Below are 22,437 nucleotides of genomic sequence, written 5' to 3'. Positions count from 1 at the left end.
ACACACATACATATATGCACTCACACACAAACAAAGCAAGCACAGTGCCAAAGCTGGCAGTTGAGCACTGTCCACAAAGAGGGTGCTGAATCTGGGCAAGTCTGTCATGCCCGCTAATAAAAGACCATTTCTCACAAGAGACGGAATGCTGATCGCGGACTTAGTGTGCAGCGTGGGTTACGGGCATGTCGAAAACATGTGGACATAAAAGCCCTGCTGATAAACACAATCTGGTTCAGCTGGGAAGTGTGCTCAGTGTTCAGAGTTCAGGACTGGAGAGCACACGGCTCAGCTGCAGTGTGCCTGCTTCTGTTTGCACACTGGCCATTCAACATCCGCCCCTTAGAAATGCAGTGTTCTAAGCTGGAGGAAAAAAAACCTGTAAGCACTGCTGAGCTGATCATCACAGTTTACAGGGAATCCACAAGCAAATATGCCAACTTAGCAAGCATGATACAGAGGATAATGTGTCATTTCCCAATTTATTTTTCACTTGACTGTTCACATGAAGTCAATGAAAGATGCCTTCAGGAAGTTAAGAACAAATTAAATTAACATTAATGATGAACATTTCACTTGATCCATTTACTGAGTAGAAATACATTAGAATTAGGGGCTCAACGTTTAGCATGGATGTAATCTGAATTTGAATGTGGGAAAAAAAAACACTGTATTGTTATAAAACGTACATAACCGGTGAGATGAATATAATCTGCCATCTGGCTCGAGGACAGATGAGGATACCTCTTATTTCGCTCTGTGTTATTGAGTATTGTGTTCCTTAATAGTACAAAAAAAGCAATCAAAGTACAAAACAGATGCTGCACGCATTAGGCAACTATACGGTTCTTACCTTGTAAAATCTCAATAACTTGGTGCAGCCACCTGGTGCTAAAAAGTCAGCAGCATGGAACCACTGCTCTGTTCTCATTTGCAATGGTGAACAGGAATGTGTTTACACTTTTATAATTATCAGCAGTCTAATCTGCATAATTAGACCTAATAAGGCAATCTATCAGGGCTGCTTGCCAAGGCCAACAACCTGACTTACTATGTCCTCAACAGCAAACTTTACAGAACAAATAAATGACATCTTGAATTGCAACGCTTAATATTCAGGTAAATATACAAGTGTAATGTGTACACAGATTTTTTTTAAATCATTTGCGCTGGGCATTTAGTGGAAATGCCGTGTTGCAGCAACTGAAGTTAATGTCATCAGCAGTGAGGTGACACCTTGATCAGGTTTATCATTAGTTACTTGTTCATTTGTGCCCTCAAGTGGTGGAACTGTAAAGTGCACATAAAACTGTAGGTTTAACCCAGAGACAGCAGCGTGTTGGAAATGTTAAGTTTAACAAAGGCATTCAAAAAGATCATGTAATATACCTATTGCTAAGAGCCTTGTAGTTGAATCAGATTACTCTAGATATTCAAAAATTAAAAGACAATAATGTGATCTGATACATCTTTCAGATTTTGATCAATTCCTATGACCCATCACCTCTACTAGAAGCACACTAAGCCTTCAGTAGCTTGCCCTTTGCACCAATCATTGTCCAAACTAAATTGGCTTGCTGAAGTATGAGAAGCAAGGAAAACAGAGGCCATGTATACAGCTTTAGTGAAAACATTTACAACCAAATGTCTTTGCCAGCACAATAGCAAACACCTGGGACCACATACCTAAACCAATTTCAGCACAGTTAGAGATCTAATCCGCTTTAACCAGATGATTGTAGAGAGTTGGCTACAAAATGAGAAAATCCTCATCCACAAGTAAACTTTCACCGTTAAACCAGTTTTTTGTTTTTGTTTTTTCGATACCCCATTGTGTTCTGACTCGTGTTCCTGTTAGTGAGATTTCTTCTTGACAGAAAGCAAAAAAACAGCTCTTCTTTGTTTCCATTTAAGACCCAAAAGGATTGTACAAGTCTCTGATGCATGTGATGCTTTGAGCACGTTTCTCCTTTTTGATCTACATTTCTCTGTTTTCTTTGAAGGTAAAAACCACCAAGTAAAGCCATTGAGAGTTGTCTAATAAAAAATAAATAAAAAAAAAGAAGTGACAAATCGGTTGGAAAGTGTGGCTGACTTCCCCTCAAACTGAGTCGGAGTTGCAGAAATTGGTCTTGGGTGTAATAGTCCCTTGGAGAGCAAAAGAGAATAAAAAGACATGAGTAGTCTATGTTACTCACTTAAAGACTGCAACCACAGTGCTCTGTGCTGATGAGATGATTTTTAGAGGACTGGAGGAATAGTGGAAAGAGAGCAGCAGATGGGAGGTCTAAGAGTGCCTGACCAGACTGGAGCATGGCCTTTAAATCCGTTAAAGGGCCATCAGGCAACACTTCATCACACATGAAGAGACCCTTTAGAGAGGGACGGCCACTTAGAAAGCAATATTTCTTCTACTAAAGACCCACTACGATGTTTACTGTAACAATTACAAGAACATGCATCTGACGTGCTATTTTAACCTCTTAAGAAACGCTTGAAAATCCATGCTTTTTTATTGAAAACACAATTAAAAGTGCTACAGCTCCCATATACAGTACTTAGGCCCTCTGGGGTGTGCCTGATATCATTGGAAATGTAAGTGTTAGGGTGATTCTGGGCGTTACTGACAGAGTTAAATAGGCTAGAATAGAGGTTTCTTATTTCTGTCTAAGTCATGCATCTGTAAAGATATTTTAACACACTGCTGTAAACACTTCTGGTGAGATACAGACAACACCATAGCCACATGTCTCAGCTTACTACAAAAAAAGACTCAAAAATTGATTTTACATGAATTTTTCTCTACAGATCTGTCTGCATTTCAAAAGAGCAAAGAAAAAAGCCAAAAAAGTGCCAAATACAACACTTCTCAAATACATAAACACACCCATATCAATCACACACATACATATAATATCTATATAAATAAATAAATAGAAATTAGTCATTATAAATTGTTCAGAATGTGACATGGATTAAAAGAGGCCCTGGTTTTGCTTTGACACAGCTACCGCCATCACAGGGTCAACATTTCACTGTAGAGTTTGGTGTCGGATAAAAAGGTAGGAGGGTCTCGTAACATCTAGTTTTAGTTTTATGTTTCGTTTTCCCCAGGGCTCTCGTGAACTGACTGGCTCGTATGAGTTTTATTGGAATCCGTAGACCTCAGAAAATACTCTGATCGGGCGCGTAGAAGCCTCGGAGGAGAAGGGAGACGCAATTCAAAGTCCGGAAATTAAAAAACAGTTTAGCTTTTTTTCCATTGAAATTTGGTCAGAAACTTTAAGATTGGATTAGAGCGCTTTGGATAAAATGGCTTGGATATTCTATTTCTTTGGATTTTTGGCCAAGTATGAAGGTACTAGCTGCGCAGTATATTTCTTTATTTTCTTTAACTTTATAACAGTTGTATAACTGCTATGAACCTACTTATGCCTTGAGTGTGGGCTTCATTGAATTATGAGGCTGAGCTTTCAATTGTGCCGTATGAGCGTACATTTTGAAAAACGTAATGCTTTAAAGATATAAAAGCGGAGGTTTGAGCGGAGGTAAAAGCAACGTCCCAGCAACGAAAGTGTGCCGTCCACAGTACAGTGCACGTTTAAGTAACATAATCAGTGAACTGCTGAAAGGTCCAGGATTACAGCACTTTACTAATCAGGTACAGTTTAGTGGATAAGATGCAACAGTTGGCTCAGAGTAGAGCAAGCATGCAGGCCAAGCCATGCATGAAGCGGGTATACCTGTTGTGTGCTGAGGTGACACATCTGCGTCAGCTCCAGCAACATCTGTGTCCTTGCGAATGACAGCATTTGGAGGCTTATGTCTCTGAGGTATATTGTACACTGGCAAGGAGAATATACTTCAGGGAGTGTGGTGTAATAAAAGATAGAAAAAGACCTTTTACCTGATCTTCGTGAAGTGTTTATTGCGTCGAATGCAAGAGAAGTGCAAAAGTTGTTAGATTTGATCCGTCCTGTTATGTAAAGCAGCAGTGAAGTAGAAGAGCGACAAACTGCACTCGGTCACAATTCAAATTTCTATTTTGATGCACACAAGAAAGTGAATGAAAGCTGTTACAGCTACATTACATCCGTCATCCTTTCATCACAGAGACGTAGGTATTAAACACTAATGCTGCCTGATAATTGCTGACATACAATGTTAAACCTGAGCTCTTTGTACAACAGAGAATTCTGAGAATATCACACACGTCATTACTCCTCTAAACACGCTTCACAATCGCTATGGAAAGAGACAGAAGAACTGATGCTAATGTGTGCAAGTGCACGTAAATAGAAAACACAGTGCCATCTTAGTCATCACAAGATATGACATGATAAGAACAGACAAATATAGGGAGTCAACGCTCAACACACATAATCTGTACAGTTATTCAACATAGAGGGAGGCCAGAGTGTCAATACCGACTGTAGCGGAGGACGTTAAATTAGGGTTCCTGGCCATCAGATTATGCAGCTGTATCAGTAAATGTGTAAGATAAACTCCAAAAGGTAAAAAAACGAATTGGCCCAATCCCAAAATCCGGACTAACAGACTTCACCAAAGGGAATTACCCACAGTTCAAAGTGTTGTAACAAAGACCACAGGGAAATCCGGAAATTACAAAAGGTAAACAACACACACGACCACAACCATTGAACAGACCTGTTGTCCAGTTTGAACTAAGGCAGCCGTCTCCTGTGCCTTGGCCGTGTGGAAAGCAACAAACTTAAAACGAAAATTCCCGAACCGTCAAGTGTCAGGAACATCTTTGTTATTAAACGTCGTCAAGATAACGTGATCTCGTAGAGTGGTGTCCCAATCCCATTAATACCTATCTGAGCTCATGTGGTCTCACACACTCACTCACTTAGCACCTGAGATCAATGAAATCTATGAGTCTTTAGTCCTTAGTCCTCAGGGCTTACTTTGGGATTGGGCCATTGACTTGTTTCCAAATCTTCTGCACTTCAGCATCTCTGACTGGCTGTTGTGCTACCCAGCACTGCAGCTTATGGTTTAAATTATCACCATAGTCATGCCTACCCTATCATCATTAAGTGATTAGCTCTTCTTATGAACATCGGTCTCTTATGCATGTGCTGCTGTCACACAGTCCGTGAGAGTTATATTAAAGAAATAGAGCATACAAGCATGTACCTCAGGCTAAAAGAAATTAGCTACATGCAGCAGCCCTTATGCACCGCATAGAGATGTGTGTTACACACACTGTTTATTATGCAAGCTGTTTAGACTCCACAAATTGCACTACTCAAGCTGATAAAACAGCCCACTAGTAGGATATAATGTACAGTTAGTTTTGTAAAATCAAATCCACAAATGGCACTGCATGGTGGTGCAATGGAATGACTTAATTTTCACACAAAAATAAAAACTCCACATCAATTCTCATTCATCCTTTAATTTCCCATCCTTTTCTCAAATGACATTGAACATTATAATTTATTAAATGGAGCATCTAAGTTTAAAAAAAACTAATTTAAAAACACTTTTGATACTGTTAATGCTGAAAGTTCTTTGCTTTAAGTATTTACATGCTGCAGCATTTCTATTTTGGCATGTTGGTTTTAAGGAGTGGCACTCTCTTTGTGTTGTACAAAAAAGTATTAATTAAAAATGTAGCTCTAAAATATTCAACATAATGCAGAATTTGCTCTGCACAACACTTTCATAAAAGTATAGTGACATGGTTTTAGTCAAATAATGATACCTTCTCTCTATCTTCTCTTCTTTTGTTAGCTTTAACACAGCATTATTTCCATTACTGAGTCTGGAACAGGCCCAAACTACGTATATGGACATAAACATCCAATGCACATTGAGCTGTATGTCTGATGGCAAAGGATGCTTTGGAATCTAGCTAATGTGAGGAACAGTTTTTTTTCTCCTTATGCATAAACGATGCCACAATAGTGTTCATTTCCATAAATCCATTTAAATACACATTAGGATCAAGCGCGGAGGAAATAACATTCAAAAATCCTTGTACCTAACTGCAAATAAAGATTTTGTCTGTATGTGTGTGTGTGTGTGTGTGTGTGTGTTTGTACGTACCTACCTACGTGTGTGTCAATAAGTGTGTGTGACGATGATGTGTCTGCAAATGCATAAACCAAATCCTAACTGTCAGTGAGAGAGAGATAGGGGTCACAGGTTGGCAGCTTCCCGAGACTCCCTCTCTATCTCCTCTGACAGTTCCCAAGATGCAGTGGGCCACCGGGACACTTTGTCCGTCAGTCTGTCTTTCCTTAAATCCGTCCAAAGTAGATCAGTTCCCTTCTCAGAGCGCTTCATCCTGAACAGGTCAAGGACGGACTGAGTCTCCCTTCAGGAGTCTGTTTCAGGAAAGAGGTTTAACTCTGAGTCAAACCCTGATTTTGGAGTTGATTTACCCTGAGATGGGAAGCGCTGAGTTTTCGGTTCCAGAACAGCTGATATGAGTTGGTTCAATCAACTCAGAGTAGTGTGACTCAGAGTTAAGCATGTGCACCGCCACAATAAGAAAGCATCATGAATGTAGCCATGATACTACGATTCACCATGGTAACAGCCCAAAACAAACTGGTTGGCGGAAATACCCATGCGCACATATAGCGAGTTTAACAAGTATTTAGTTAAAACAGCAACACAGCAGATGCTCTAAAATAGTGAGAATTGGTGCGGGAGAAAAGTGCTGCTTGACTCAATACGTAAGCTCTAATATTGTGAATTAATTTCCTATTTAATCACAGGTTACCTATAATATAACTCTTGAAAACTTGAATGGTAGTAGTCCACACCAATCATTTCATTTACGTCCCATCATGCGGGCGAAAAAATTATACTACTACTAAGCCCATTCTGAGGTTGCAGCAAAATCATTACCATAATGATGATTTACAATCAAGTGTTTCTTTTTAATGTCTCTTACTGGTTTGGGTCCAGGGAATACTACAAAAACGTTTAAAAACAGAGCAAGAAAAACTCTTTGGCGCTTTGCTACAGTGGCTTTACAAAGATGCTCCGCGTCAAGGTGTTGTAAAGAAAACTGCTGTTTGCAAAAAAAAAATTATGCGACACAAAGAATGTGCTGGGAAGTAATAGTATGTCCACGATGGGTGACGCTAGTGATATGAGGACGATAAGGTTATGTAGGCTACATAATTGATAGACTAGGAAGAAAAAGCAATACTGCTCAAATAGGTAGTTATCTAGAAGTGAAAATACAGCTATAGTTGGGATCTCAATATCATCTACTGACGTATGTTTAACATCCTGCAAAGTACTACCACTTCTTTATCAATGGGACTGTCAACAAAAGGAAATGCCATGTTAGAGAATAAAACCTTTTATAGTCTGCCTTACACAGTTAATAAACCAACACTGTTTTTTCTTCATGCAGATGCGCTACAATGTGCCCGATACAGACTGAATGAATCAGGAAATGAAAGAGCGCTGTGTCAGAAGGAGGAGATTGAGAGAAATCTGAGATTTTTTGAAGAAAACCTGCTCCTAACCAGGTTATCTTCACAGACTCTCTTACCATAGGAGCTGACTGTGAGGTTAAGTAGCCTCGGTTTCTGAAACGGGCTGGAGTTACCCCTCTCTCTCAGGTTTGATTAACCCCCCTTTCTGAAACCGAAAACCCAGAGTCTCCCTCATCATTAGGGTTAACAAACTCAAGAGTTTTCACTAAACCTGCTTTCTGAAACGGACCCCTGGAGTCCACAGCTCCATTCTATTAACCACTCTGCTCCAAATAACTGAGACAACAAAGAGGTGGAATGGAAAAAAAATTGTTTTTTCTAAATGTGAAAATATTTATAAACAAACCGTTTCGTCTCTTCTTAAAAATGCCTTGACTTGTTTCAAATGAAGTTCATGAATTTTGGAATAAAATATCTAAAATCCAAAATAAGGCATAAGAAAAAAGTATACTCTATTTGGAGAGGCATACCACAGTACACTCATTTTGTTTCTGTTTTTTTAAACTCCACCAGTAATGTACAGTAGCTGTTTAAAAAATAAATCTCACAAGCATCCCACTCTCAGCCGTTTTGTTGGAAATGCATGACGAAGATTGAGAAAAAGTATTTCTGCTGCTACTTTCAAACAAGGTAAAGATCTACTGGGGAAACTGCTCTGCTACTGTGGAATAATCACAGCTGAGGTGGCTACGTGGGACCACATTCTTGCATGTGGGAGTAAAGCAAGGTGAAAAAAGAGCAGACGAACAATGTCTGCCTCGTGGTCGGGAAGCACAGAGGAGGAGCTTTAGAACATATTTCTGTAGAGTGACTGCAGAAAAAATAAGTGACTTTAAAGTGTAAATACTGTTTTGAAAAGTTGACGTAGTGGAGACTCTGCTACCAACACACATTAGGAGCACGCCAGGGGTAGACACAAGTGGTGACATGCTTAGCTCCATTGGGATTAGACAATGCAATGTGTGTTGTGTGGAGTTTTGTCAGCGTATTTGGCCAAACGTGGATGAAGAAAAATTGGTGATGCCTTACAGTAGTAAGTGTGCTTAAGCCTTAAAACCAAACTACTTTAGCCCAAAATACATACTACACAAATACTTTGCTGTTGCCAAGACAAGTAGCAAAAGACCTGCCTGCATTTTCCATGCTGCAATGCATGGAGCAAAAATCCAGTGGAAAGCAAAGCAGTAAGTCAACAGTGCTTACTCTGACAAGGTGTGCAGAGCCACTCATGTCTAAGACAAGGATTGGTATATGAATGGCCAGCAGCCTAAAGCACAGCACACAATATTGGTGAAAAGTGTGTCTTATACAGAATGAGTGTTCTCTGCATACATTACATTAAAAGGCTACTAGCTCCGGATCAGTTCTTGAGCTTTTGAGTGAGGTGGTCGAGGCTCTTTCATTAGCTTTGACAGCATTTTACAAGTTTACCTAGATGCTCCTGTGGCTATAATGCAGCCATAGTACATGTCTTGTAGAGTATCAGATTAGTGTTATTGGTAAAAAAAGAATAGTTTAGGGGTAGAAAAGATTTATCCATAAAGCATGTTCAATTTCTTCTTCTGGGTACTCATGTATGAACGTTGCAAGAAAAGCTTGCTGGTTTTCCTGCACACGGTGGGATTTATAAAATTGTACTTGATGTGAGAATGCACGGGCCGTCACGTAAACCTTTGAGCAGACGTGAGAATGTGCGGGCTTATTGCAAAGTCTTGTCTGGCTCTGTAATGTTCGAAAACTGTAAAAAGTCTAAGTGAAAAGTGGTGAGACTCACCGGACACTACAAAATAAAGCTTCCACTTCACTTCCACTTCATTAATGTGGATAATGTTTTAGATCTTTCACATTATCAACCATTTAATTCCCAGGCTACTAATAACCTCTGTTAAACATGACGGTTTAACAGTGGTGGACGGTGGAATTAATAATAAATCAACTAAGAAAAAACTTTCAGTCATCCTCTGTATTTCCCATAGTTGAAATATCTACTCACTGTGCGACAAAAAAAGTATGGTAAGTAGAAATGCAATAGTGTCTGTAATTCGGAAGTTCCTGAGGCTCAGACATCCATGGCGTACAGGGGGTGGCGCGTACCCATCCATCTCCCCAGGAAGAAACGCTGTGTTGTGTGGGCATTCTCGTGATGCGTAATTGATCCCGTGGATGATTTGTGGGCTACGTAAGTGAACAAGGTGGACCCGGTCAACCAAACACTGGGCCGTCTTGACTGTCTTAATTCTGCACATATTTCAGTTAACGTAGTCCTATTTACTATTTCATCATTTCATCCATGCGTGGCGCAGCAGATCTGTGCCCCCCGTCACCTGCCGTGGATACGCTGGCCTCACTAAACTCTCCTCCTCTGAGTCGGGTCTCCCTTGCGCTGGACTCAGTCAAACTGAGCCTACTGTCATAAAATACAAACCGTTACATCAGTTCAAACTGCTCATTGAGTGTAATTTGGACCGACACTGAGATGCATGTTGTTCTGTATCTGGTGTGGCGCTGCTACTATTCTTTTGATTTCTACTTCCACATTAGATCTTTTTTTTATTATTTCTGCCATGGTTCAGTGCATTCACCGCCCGGTCACCATTGGGCACTATGGGCATTTTCTATTATTGCTTATCCAAGATGACAAACTGCCAAACAGAACCTTTTTTTTCTTGCCTCCACCGCCGCAATCATAAGCTCAACCTAAAGGTCGGTGATGGCTTTTTTTGCAGCGGGATAACCCGTTGTGATTGGACAAAGAATGACGTCAGGGGCGGATTTATAGTCATATCCATATTAATTTATGGTACCAGGCAATGCGGGGTCGGAGGCTCTTCACTTGCGCTCAATTTCACGTTGATTGTGATAGAAGGAAAGGTGCACAGGACCTGGCATACGCCCGGTTTTATACATATATAAAAAAAGTGTGCAAATATTTCAGTGCATAGGTACTTTTGGTCATACGCCATCTTCTAGTATAAAGGAGGATGTGCGGTCCTCCAAGCAGACTCTGACACATGCGTACACACATTTTGGGAATTTGCGACGCAGATGGTGAGGTGGTGAACTGAAGTCAGACTGTAGAAAATAAATATGGCTATAACGATTACTTGTTATTCCCACATTACAATATACGCACATTTCTTCACTCCATATCATTCACGTTATCATGAAGACTAAATCCGGCAGTGTTATTTGCACTTTTACTAAATAATAATTTTTCCTTAAACACTAATCCAACTCAAATAAAAATGTGTTCTTAATATTTAACTCGGCGCTGTCTCACCGTCATGTTGTTCACTTTGGAACTCAGAAAGAGGAGATGGCCGACTGCATGGAACACATGATAGCATCAAATATCCTACCTATCCTAGTAATGGCAGAACACAGTGTAAATAACTAAATATATGTCTTTAATGCTGTGCATATGTCATCAAATATCAAAGTCTGGAAATACAGCTGTGCTCTTGGATCTATGTACTGAACTGGGTCCAGTAGAGAGGGCAACGGGCCAGAACCGTACCATCCTGGTCCAAATACAGGTCCTCGCAACGTTGGGGGCAACTGTCTAGTCTGGCTATAACCAGACCAAGCCAAGCTCAATAGATTTGAGATTGAGCATTGGTCTGGGGAGTCTGACCAACGGGCATAGTTCAAATGACTCTGTACGGAATTGAAAAAGTCCTTCAACCAATCAAACCAACGATCTGGGGGACGTAGAAGCGACGGCGGCATCAACGGGTAGCTGCACTTTGGTGGCCGCCGCTATGTTGAATGTAAACAAGAAGCTGCTCGGTTGCTTCTCCATTGTCATTGTGTTAATCCCACCAATAGCATGGCAGGTATAAAAGCCAGTTTGTGATTGGTTCCTGCAAAAATGTGAACTGAAGCAGGAGAATTAAACGTGCAGGTTTCCAAACCGAGCTTCAGGGGCGAATCAAATCGGCAGCAGAGTGGGCGGGGTTTACCCAGTCTGGCAACCGGCTGTTTCCAGAGGGAAATGGCAGACAGCTAAATATTTTTTATAAATATTACCGGGTTTATTATATTATGTAATGTTCAACATTATCACTGAGGCCTATTTGGATATAATATGTAGTTCTGTCATATTGCATCATCTTGGTCTGGTATACCGCAGCCGTAAGGAGTGCAGTAATGCCTGCCGCTTTGGATGGTATTATTAATATAGGTGGTCTATAGAACAGGTTTCCTACATTGTGAGAACACGCCAAATTTATAATTCAATTTGCAGCAATTCACAAGGATCTGAGAAGTTTTTTGCTTTTGATTTACTTATTGATCAGCATTCATGATGTGCTTTGCATTGACTATTTATGGTTAAAAATTGACGTTTATTTTCTTCAAATAATCGATTATTAATGTATCAGAATTGAGCATTAAATAGAGAGAATTGCAGTGCATCTAACAATTAATTCATTTTCCCCACCCCTAATGTCAGTGTGACAGCAGGTTGTGCAGCAGAGTCCCATTTGACTAATTCTAAATCTGTGGTCACACCTGGAGCTCTCACACACCGACATTTTGCTCCTTTGTCATTAAGCCAATAATGACAGAAAGCTAGTAGAGCACTTAAACTCACCTGGAACTAAAGAAAATATCTCTCCAAACAGCTTTGTCGCTTAATTATGTTAACGGTATTCTTTGGTCTTTTTGTCTGCCTCTGCACATGCTGTTACTGTATTAGTTATGTACTCACTGATACAATAATTAATAAATATCTATCAGTTGCTTCTACCTACAGAACGCTCCACTGCTTCTTGTGTTCCTTTCACTAGGAACATGTCTTAATTCCTTCTTCGTTTTTTACTGAAGGTTTTGATTACTGTGCCCATCAGCATCTCAATTTGCAATTCACTGAACTGAAAATCAAATTTTCTCTTCATTTAAATGACTTCTGACTGTGAAATCCTTCACAGAATGTCAAAAGAAGCAATCAAAGTTTTTAAATAGTTAAGTACAAGCAAGCTTTGGGGATGTTTTACATTCTTGCCACAGTTCTCTCGGCCGACATGTTTAATAGAGGGGGATATTCACAGTGTCAGTGTATCACCCAGCAGTGTACTTTAGCAGATACTCTGTCTTCTAGTCAACACTTTAATTAGTATTGTGTTGTGGAGAAACAACAGCTTCTTATTTTTCCCTTTGGGCTACCAATTAATAAAAACCACCTCAAAGATTAGGTTCTCACCCCTGCATTGCAATGAGTTCCAGATGAGATTCTGATAACAGCAGAAATTACAATTAAGTCAACAAAATGTCTGTAATGCTAGTGCTCAACTTTGATCTGATGCGTACTGTTCACTAACACAAATGTTTTTATATTAGACAAAAGCACCAGAAGTGCTCACCCCGACTCAGTGTATTGTTTGTATGGAGGTCACACTGTCACACCATGTGAACATCAGCATGGTCTTATGAAGCAATCCGACATATGTCAGCCACTGCTATTCCTCCTTAATAATGCCACTGTGCCAGCGTGAAGCTCCATCACATAATAAGCCAATGTCATCCCTCCTCACAGAAGAATTCTATGTGTAACCATCAGTCAAGTGAATCATCAGAGACCTGTACTACCAAGAAAGATTTGGCGTTAACGAAGTAACTTACGGTTCAACCCAGGGTTTTGTGTATTACAACAATGGATCACTTGTTACCGGGTTAAATTGCCGTGGTAAATCTCCAACCTAGCCTGCTCCCGAGCAGGTCAGGTTGGAGATAGGAGATTAGAGAACAACCGGTGTTAAAGCAACGTCTTTTGACCAATCAATACTCGATTGATAACGGCGTCACTGTTCTTAGAAGATACGGTGGAGCTATTTTCGGCTATTTTTTGCCAGTTTTCCTTCCTTTTTTAGGAAGCAGGGACTGTATTGCGTTTTGCCTGAAAACGGTGTCTGTGTTCTTCATATTCATGTAGAATTATAGTTTGCTCTTTTTATGTAAAATATGTGGCTCAGGTAGATGTTTGCGATGGGTTGATTGAACTAGTTTTTAACCACTGTTGTGACGCAGCTTATGCGGGACCGCAGTTTTTAGGTTTGGTGAAGCCGGTTAACTGAAATAAATCAGCGCGAGTTGATATGGCTTCGTTGTACAGGCCTCAGGTCATGTCCTGTATGTATGTATGTAAGATAAATTCAAGGGAATTCAATTTAAACATATTATTGATTCAACACCACTTCCTTCCACCAGAGAGAAAAGCACCGCTTGGGAAAAGTTACAGACATGTTACAACATCCACGGTGGGAGGACCTGGTTTCCATGCCAACAGCCTTTATCCGCATATGGCCACTTCTTCCTGGCACAGAAACCTATTTAAATTCAGACACTCAATCACTACGAGGAAATTAGGCCAGACACTGACCGCTTAGATTGAGTTTGATTGCAGAATAAGTGATAGTAGAAGAGGAACAACAAGAGGACGATAAAGCCTCATTTAATAGCTCAGGAATGATAAAAAATATTGAGGAACTTTCCATTAAAGTTAAAGTGGCTCTAGAAAGTAGTATAAAACTTCTAATAGATGGTTGATTTCAAACTGGTTTCTTCTTTGAGTAATAGAGGCGCTGGTGACCAGTTTAAAACTTTTTCTACGTTAAATATAAGGCTGCTGATATCCTATTTTATTGACATAATCTAACTTTTCTAACTGTCTTTGAAAGTCAGCCCTAAGCCCATTTATTATCTCTGAAGATGTAAATCTTTTAAAATGGCTCACATACAGTATCTATATATCTATATATATATATATATATATATATCTATATAGATATATATATATATATATATATATATATATATATAGAGAGATATATATATCTATATATATATAGATAGATAGATAGATAGTCGTACATATATTTAAAAAGGACAAGCAATTTACTGGAACAGCTAGGCACTGTAGTTTTTAGCAAACGTTACACAAACCGTAAACATTCATTAATATGAAGTATTACAACACAGTAAGGGCTCTAGCAAATATTGTGCATTTTGGATTGACTCAAAATAAACTACTGTACAGTTACCATGCTCATGAAAGAACATGTCACTCAGTGCAACAATATGGCTTTTTGATATGTTTTAATAGTTATGAGACAACAATGGAGCTCTCTGGGACAGAATAATACAATAAAATATATCAAGTTTTAGATACACAGACAGTGTTAGTGGGCTCAATAAATGGTTTTGGTTTTCGTGTGGGATTTGTTGACAATGAGGATAGAGTATCACCATTATTATTTAAAAATACCCATTGATTACCAGACATTTTCTTTTGATCGTGAAAGTGTGTGTGTAGGAGGAATGGTTCCTGAAGTTAATACCCAGAATCACTTAAGACTGATTCTCGCATAGCTGGGGACACAATGGCTGTACAAAGCTAGGCCAAGCTTTCACTACAGACCAAAGCCCAGATATTTTCGACCCATAGATTTATTTCGCTGAACTGCATTAAAAAAGGGCCAAATCCAGGGCAAAGAGAACATTACTTCCATGTGACAGCAGGTTGTTTACTCCAGTGCCTCATATCCCCTTGGCCTCACTAGTGGACTGAGTGTCCCCTTGCATTGATCGAACCCAAACTAAGTGGTCTAATAGTGCATGCCACCACAGAGGACTGGGACAAAACTGTCTGCTGTGCTTCCTGCCTTTTGGTGTGCGTGTGTATGCACTTATCTGCATGTTAAATCAATTGGACTGTCACAACTGTAACACAAGTGCCCTATTTTATATGAAAAGACAATTCAAAGAACATGCCTGAAGATTTACTAGAGGCTAAACTGGGGCAATACATATTTCATGTAAATTCCAACTGTTATTCTTAGATAATTTAACAACAACTTCAAACATACACGAATCTAGGCTTGCCCCATTAGTCGATTAGTCAACTAATCAATCGTCTTGGTCTGAGTTAACTATAATTTATTTAATTGATTAGTAATTCTTTGTTTTTTTTCATGCTGAATGACTTATTTCCAAGAAACCTATTAGGACATCTCTGGTAAACACAATATGCAAAGATGTGCTTTTGCATTTTGTGGAGAAACTCAGTTTTACAGATTTGTTGAAAAAAAAAAAAATAGATTACAAGTCAACAACATCATAGGAATGTACATTAAAGAAAGAATTTCATTAATAAAGGACAACCATACCAGACCTGGCAAAAATTTGACTAAATGCATTGCTACTTGGAATACAATAATTTTGCCTTCTTCCATATGTGCTTAAGAAAAATTAGACACATGTCTTACTCAGACGACATCATAGATACCAAGCCGGGGGCTCAGACGGACTATTCTTAAGGTACAAAGACAAGAATGAGCACTGACTCAGACACATTAGAAACGATGTGAGAGGAGCACGTCTTTGCCTCTTGGGCATACTCTATGACTAGACCCACAAAACCTCCATTGTTGATACAATATTGACATGGCACTAATAGATCAGGCAGTAACACTGGGTGAAGGAGCAATCAGGCAAGACAGAAATTGCGTGAAGGCCAGGCATCCCCCTCGCTGTAGCCTCAACACAACCCACTTTAGCTCAACAGCCGACATTCTGTTTGTCTATGTACATTACACTCAGATGCTGGTCCACTGTAGGCAAACTCCCTCAGGAGGTCATGACTGGAGTTTAAGTCCCAAAAACACACACACACACACACACACACACACACACACACACACACACACACACACACACACACACACACACACACACACACACACACACACACACACACACACACACACACACACACACACACACACACAGAAACCAAGCCAGCTTCTGAATGAAAATTAGAACATGTTTTCAAACCACAGAAGACATTAAAGAGAAGACTAAATGCATTACGGTGATTTCAACTCATACTCAGAAGACGGAAAAGCCACCAACAGTGGTAATGTTCTGCTTAGAACTGCTGGATTAGCATAGCAGGAATGGTTTGTGCTTGAACAACAGTACTGATGACTTCACACAAAGATGCATGCAGTCTCTACTTTCTGGGTCAATATTGAAACTGGGTTACATGTGTCATTTTATTCCTACTGGCATCAAAAATAGCTTGTAGTGATAAGAATAATCACACTCGTAACCACATTCACAACCATCATATTTCACCTCACATGCATGATGATCTGAGAGAGAACTACCTTGGCCAGCATGGCTTTTTATTCATTTTTTCATTCCCTTGTTTACCTGACAGTAGGTATCCAGTGGGTACATTACGCGTTCTAAAAAATACAACTCTAAGACACAGTGTCCACAGTTCATTCAAAGAAAGTACTGGCACATCACTGGTATAAAGTTTTTGGGAGAAGATCTAAAGACTGTTCTTATCTACAGTATGTCATCATCCCGCCAATCATTCTGAACTGAAAGGTGCAGTGCTGTTCTGAAAAGATGAAATAGTTTATTATAACACATTCACAGCACAGCCAAGAAATGGTTGATTGCTCTGAAGAAATGAAACCCAGAGCAGTCTATGAGGACGCATGCAGCACAAACATGCAATGTCTATTGTAGACCGTTGAGGAAAGCTAGAAGTATCTGCAAAAAGCAATAGTATGCACTGAAAGTGTAAAACACACAGGATGGGAGGAGGTATTAAGATACTCCAACAAAGAGTAAGCCCCATTACTGATTGGCAACAATATACATGATGTCGTTCTCCTTTTTACTAAAGATACAATTCTGATTTTGGAAGTTAAGATGCATTAATATGAATATATCACTGATGTCTTTCTCTCTCTTATAGTGTATGCTAGTCTGCACCACCATAGGACAAACCAGTTAGAAAGCCATGTCTGTTTGTCTATAACTTCCAATACATTTGCTATGCTACTGTATGTTCAATTTCCTAAACACTTCTTTAAAAAAGTATGCCTAGTTACTTATTCCCTATTTATCTCTGCGCAGCTACAAACCTCATAGGAAAAAAAGGTATTTTCAGAATGTTTTCAGCTCAAAATTACTAACTCAACATTTTACAAAACATACTTTATTTTCTGAGTAAAAGCCTGAGAGCTGGAATTTAACTGCAAGTCACATACTGTTTTTAAAGTTGCTGAAGTTATAAATAATAAAAGTGAATTTACAGTGCAACTGCACACCTGTATCAAAACACAGTATTGGGCTTAAATGGATTTACATTTGAATGTACATGAGTTAAAAGATGTAAAGTATTGTACTTTCAGACATATTATTAGTTCCCTTATGATTTGTGACTGACGGCTGTAACAATGCATTCCAGCTGTGGATATTATGGGTGCCAGAAACTGAGAAATTGAGTTTTTCTCCCCGTGAGAAGGCAGCCTACCCACTAGAGAATATATGTGAAATTGCAGTTAGCGCCCCATGTAAGTTGCTTTCTCAGATACCCTTTGCACGTTATAAAGTGCCTGCATTTTAGCTTATGAAAATATAGCCGGTAAAAAGTAATATTTTTGTCAGAGACACTTCTCTCATTTCTTTGCCGCTCCCCCTTCTCTCCGATGACAATCCATCCACACAGATAAAACCCAACCATCTCCAGCTTCGTTTTCCCTACTCATAGAATTTCCTCGGCAGAGTGAGGATGTTTTGCATCACCATTCTGAGGCATAGTTTGGTTCATCCGTGGTAAAAGTGATTTCTGGGAACGTTTTTTTTTTTTTTTGGTCACATATTGCATCTCTTTGGCCAGCAGATTGATCCGTCCTATTGTTTTGTCAGGGCAGTAAAAATAATGAGACAAGCTGTAGTAACTATACACAGCAGGTAGAGCACTTTTGCTCAGAAATAATATATGCATACATGTCCTTTGTGCAGCTTCGCTCCCAGTGCTGTAAATGAGCTGCATGGGCCTGGTCAGGATGAATATGTATGACAGGAAGGAAGAAAAAGAAAAAACATTTCTTCTCCCTTTAGAGCGCAAATAAGGTTCACAAGGAGTGCACCATCAAAAATATCTCTCAACACCTCCAGCACATCCCTGCTCTTCTGTTGATCCAAACATGGTCTGAGGAATGAAAGTGAGACTAAAACGAGCACAGAAGGGCTAGGATCAGGATGAGCTACACTCAAGCTCACATCTCATAGACGGAAGAATCCTTTTAGTGTTATCATAGTGAGCACATATGTCCAGTGCATGAGGCTGCACAGGAATCTATTAACACTTTCTGTTGATAACAAAAGATGGTCTTATCGAGCTGGTAGAAAAGACTCAGAATGCATTAACATTTAAGGTGCTTTCTCCTCTGCCTTTGTGTCATCTCCAGAGTGCCCACTCTGTTCTTTTTCTCCTTAATGCAGTTCAGCACTTTGCCCATTCACCCCTTACTGTGTGAACCACTGCAGAAGAAAATAATGACTAAACAAAATCCCCTGTGCATGTTTTGCATAAGGAGGTAGCCCATTTTGATCTTAAGGAGGAGCAGACATTGCACTTGTTCTTCCAAAAGCTAAATATTAATGAGTACAGAGTCCCTTAATTAAACAAAATGCCTTTTACTGTATTTAACAGAGATTAGTATCAGACAACTTTTAAATCTGTATAGTGTGTATGAGGATTTAATTGGTAGCTTACATTTCTGGTAAATTAGTAATAAATAAGTGAATTTCTGGTTAATGTCATTTATTTATTTTGTTTGCTTGATTGACTTCTTGTTGATGTTTTATTTAGCAGAACACAATGTTTGTTGCTCCCTCTAGTGGCACATCTTTCAAACTTTAATGAGCTTTCACTGAACTGTTAACCAGATGTCACTGATGTAAACATTTCTGCTCTACAGACTACAACAGCTTTCAACACACTCAGTGAGGACACTATATATATGACACACACACACACACACACACACACACACACACACACACACACACAGTGTGTCTATACTAATAAGTTGTATCGAGATGCATTCTAATTTACCAAGTTAAATTACACATCAAAGTTTTACCTAAGCCTTACTTAGTTCAATTTGAGAGTTTACAAAGCAAAAGTCTTGCTTGGCAAAGACACAAATATAGCAAACATGCTGTGTGAAAGCAAAGGATAAAAATGGCCCTGCTGGTGATGGTAACGCTCACCTTTAAATGTCTGACACCAAGACTTTCCTGGATGCCTTTAATTAGCTTAACAGATGGAATGAATTACACATCTAATGCTTTGAGATGCATGTAAGACAAGTTATTTTGTGTGATTTGTTTAGACTTGCAATTCAATGAAAAGACCCATTATCTAATATTATAGAGGGGGAACAAAACGTCAATCAAAAGTTAAGGATTCTATGTACTTGTCAGACTTATTTAAAACAAAAAATAAACAAAAATCATTCAGACTTTGAGACTTGAGAACCAGAAAGAGGAATCCTACCATCATTACACAGCGGACCTCCAAATGTCGTCATGCTGCAGTCGCAGCTGAAGCCCTCCCACTGTTGAAGACACACACCCTGGTTGGCACACGAGTCCTCTTGGCACGTAGTGCTGGGGCCTGAATTTGGAGACAAAAACAACTTGGTGAGCAGACTATTATAAGAGACGGCAGCTCAGTCTGCAGATCGACTCTGCAGTGAAATTAAATGTTACGCAGAACATACATTTAATAGGCTTCTGCAGTTGGAAGCATACACAGAACAAATGCTATGCAAACAGTAACTGCATTTAGCCATATTTTGTATTCTTTCTATGAGAAATTGCTAGCCAACTGCCTGCCCAAAACCCTCAAACAAGACTGTTAGCGGACACAAAAAAAAACTTCACACATGTACAAAAACAGCATTAAAAAAATATTTGAGGTATTTCAATAACTTCAATGGTTGGATTATTATATACCGGTATAAGTGTTTTTCATATTTTATTTTACATTTCTATTTAAGAAAATCAAAGTACAGAATAGTACATTGAACAGTATGCATTAGGTTACAGCCTCCATTTTACATAGACATTTGTAAAGTAGGGTGTATTTAATCAGATGTAGCCATTTTCTTTTTACTTTTTCTTTTTACACTACAGAGTAAGATTTGTCTACAGTATGCAGTACAACCAGTAATCCAGTTCACTTTTTCTTCTCCAAACTGTCACATGTCCCTGACTACCTGTGTCCCTGACCATTAGTGCAATCAGAGAATGCATGTTATTACCAGCTGTGAATGGAGTCAGAGGACAATGATACTCAGTTCATAATCAGTCAGGGCCTGATATCCATGTGCTTTTAAATGATGATGTAACAGTGCTCTCAGATGTGTTTGTTAAAGTGTTTAATATCGGAGCACGTGCATGGACTATTTCAGTCAGCTAGTCAGTCATCCTGTCAGTCTGAGCTAATGTGCAGTAAGAAAACAGCTGTTTGAGTGACAGTGATGCTGAGTTAGTTTAGTTCATGGAGAAATGTTAGTGGAATGGAACGGGTTTGTATGGATGAACGTTAGAATTATTTTGTATTTGTTAGTATGCAAAATATTTTAGTTAAGGAGTTATTTTGTTATTGGTCTATTTACTCTAAAATGTTGACAACCTTTAGTTGACAAATATTAATTATCAACATCTGTATTTTTGAACTATTAACTACTATTTATGACACATGATCATATAATCTGAAAAATGACTATTGTGGAATTTCCATCTTAGCACCCCCCCTTACAGCCACAATTACCCACATGGTACACATCTACTTTAGATTAGATTTAAATCCACAGTTTAGCCCTTAGAATGATTAATTGTGTATTTATTCTATAGTGTATTTATTAGGTCTTGTGAGAATAATGGCATCCATTAAAGTACAATCGTATCTTTAAATATATTATTTTCTGAACAAAGTGTAGCCACTGTAACTGCTGCTCAGCCTCAGAGTATCTATGGTAACAGCTTAATAGTTTATATGTTTGCTTCAGCCAACACATGGCTAAAATGCAAAAAAGAAAAATGTTGTACAGTGTTCTTTAGGCAACAAAAAACAAAGCCAATGACATTTAAAGAAAATCTTGATTACAAGTTCTTTTTAAATACATTTGAAGACATGCCAATTTAAATCGCATCTAACTGGTGTACTTGTGATTTCATTGCTTTCAAAGTCTTTCATTATTAGTATAATGTTTCACAAATGTAACAGGGCCAGATGACACTTAACTTGGCTCCGGAGTTAAGTAGTCAATGAGACAACAGATGCTTAATGGCATACTTATACATTTGTCTAGTGAATATAATAATTTAAAATAAATAAGACACTTTTTTTATGAAGAGAACCCCTTTTTGCAAAGATTTCCAATATGCATGAAGCATTTAATTTCTTAATTTTAAATGTATGTTAATTCAAATTTCAGTAACAATATGTATATGTAGTTTATATATGTATATTTATTTATTTATTCATTTAAATGCTTTGGAGTTGGTTTAAATGTGCTGTTTGTTTCGCAGCATACTTTAAATACTGTTAATACTGTTAAATCCTAAAAGACTTAAGCCAGCTGCTCAATTTAGATCCTACTCACAATGTGGTGATACAGTGCCAGAGACTATAACAGAAATATGACATTGGAAAACATGGAACGTATAACAAGAAGTTATTTCATTGAAAATATGAACATTACAGAAGTTTTAGATAAAACTTCAATTTTCTTAATTTGAAATTCATGCAAAGGGAAAACAGTGTTATTAAGACTATTATACCTAGGGTAGTCATGCAAAAGTATTTCTTATAAAGTGTAAAAATAAAAAAAATGTCAAAAAAATAATTGCATAACCATGGCAAAAGCCAAAGTTATGTCCAGTAAAGTCAATACACAGTCAATCAAAATGTGAGCCCCATAGACTTTGATACAAGATGGTAATGATACTTGTATTCCTTTGGGACTACGGCCCATTCAATATGGCAGGTGGATGAATTCAAATTAGGCAGATATCTTGTTTAGGGAGTGAAAAGTGTGAAGGTAGAGACTGTGGAGAGGTGCGGGGG

General features: G+C 38.7%; 1 protein-coding gene across 36 annotated transcripts in view; it reads right to left on the bottom strand.

The window, feature by feature from the left end:
- LOC117960833 (neurexin-1a) overlaps positions 1-22,437 on the bottom strand; it is a 257,521-nt gene that overhangs the window by 111,536 nt on the left and 123,548 nt on the right. For all 36 annotated transcript variants that reach the window (XM_034899036.1, XM_034899035.1, XM_034899034.1 and 33 more), the window contains one exon: positions 19,858-19,977. In XM_034899036.1, the coding sequence (XP_034754927.1) occupies positions 19,858-19,977 (120 nt within the window). The remainder of the gene's footprint in view (positions 1-19,857; positions 19,978-22,437) is intronic.

This window comes from Etheostoma cragini, chromosome 17 (genome assembly GCF_013103735.1).
Source record: "Etheostoma cragini isolate CJK2018 chromosome 17, CSU_Ecrag_1.0, whole genome shotgun sequence".
In the NCBI taxonomy this organism is placed as follows: Eukaryota; Metazoa; Chordata; class Actinopteri; order Perciformes; family Percidae; genus Etheostoma; species Etheostoma cragini.
The sequence above is the reverse complement of the archived record's forward strand: the minus strand, read 5'-3'. Positions and strand labels throughout refer to the sequence as shown.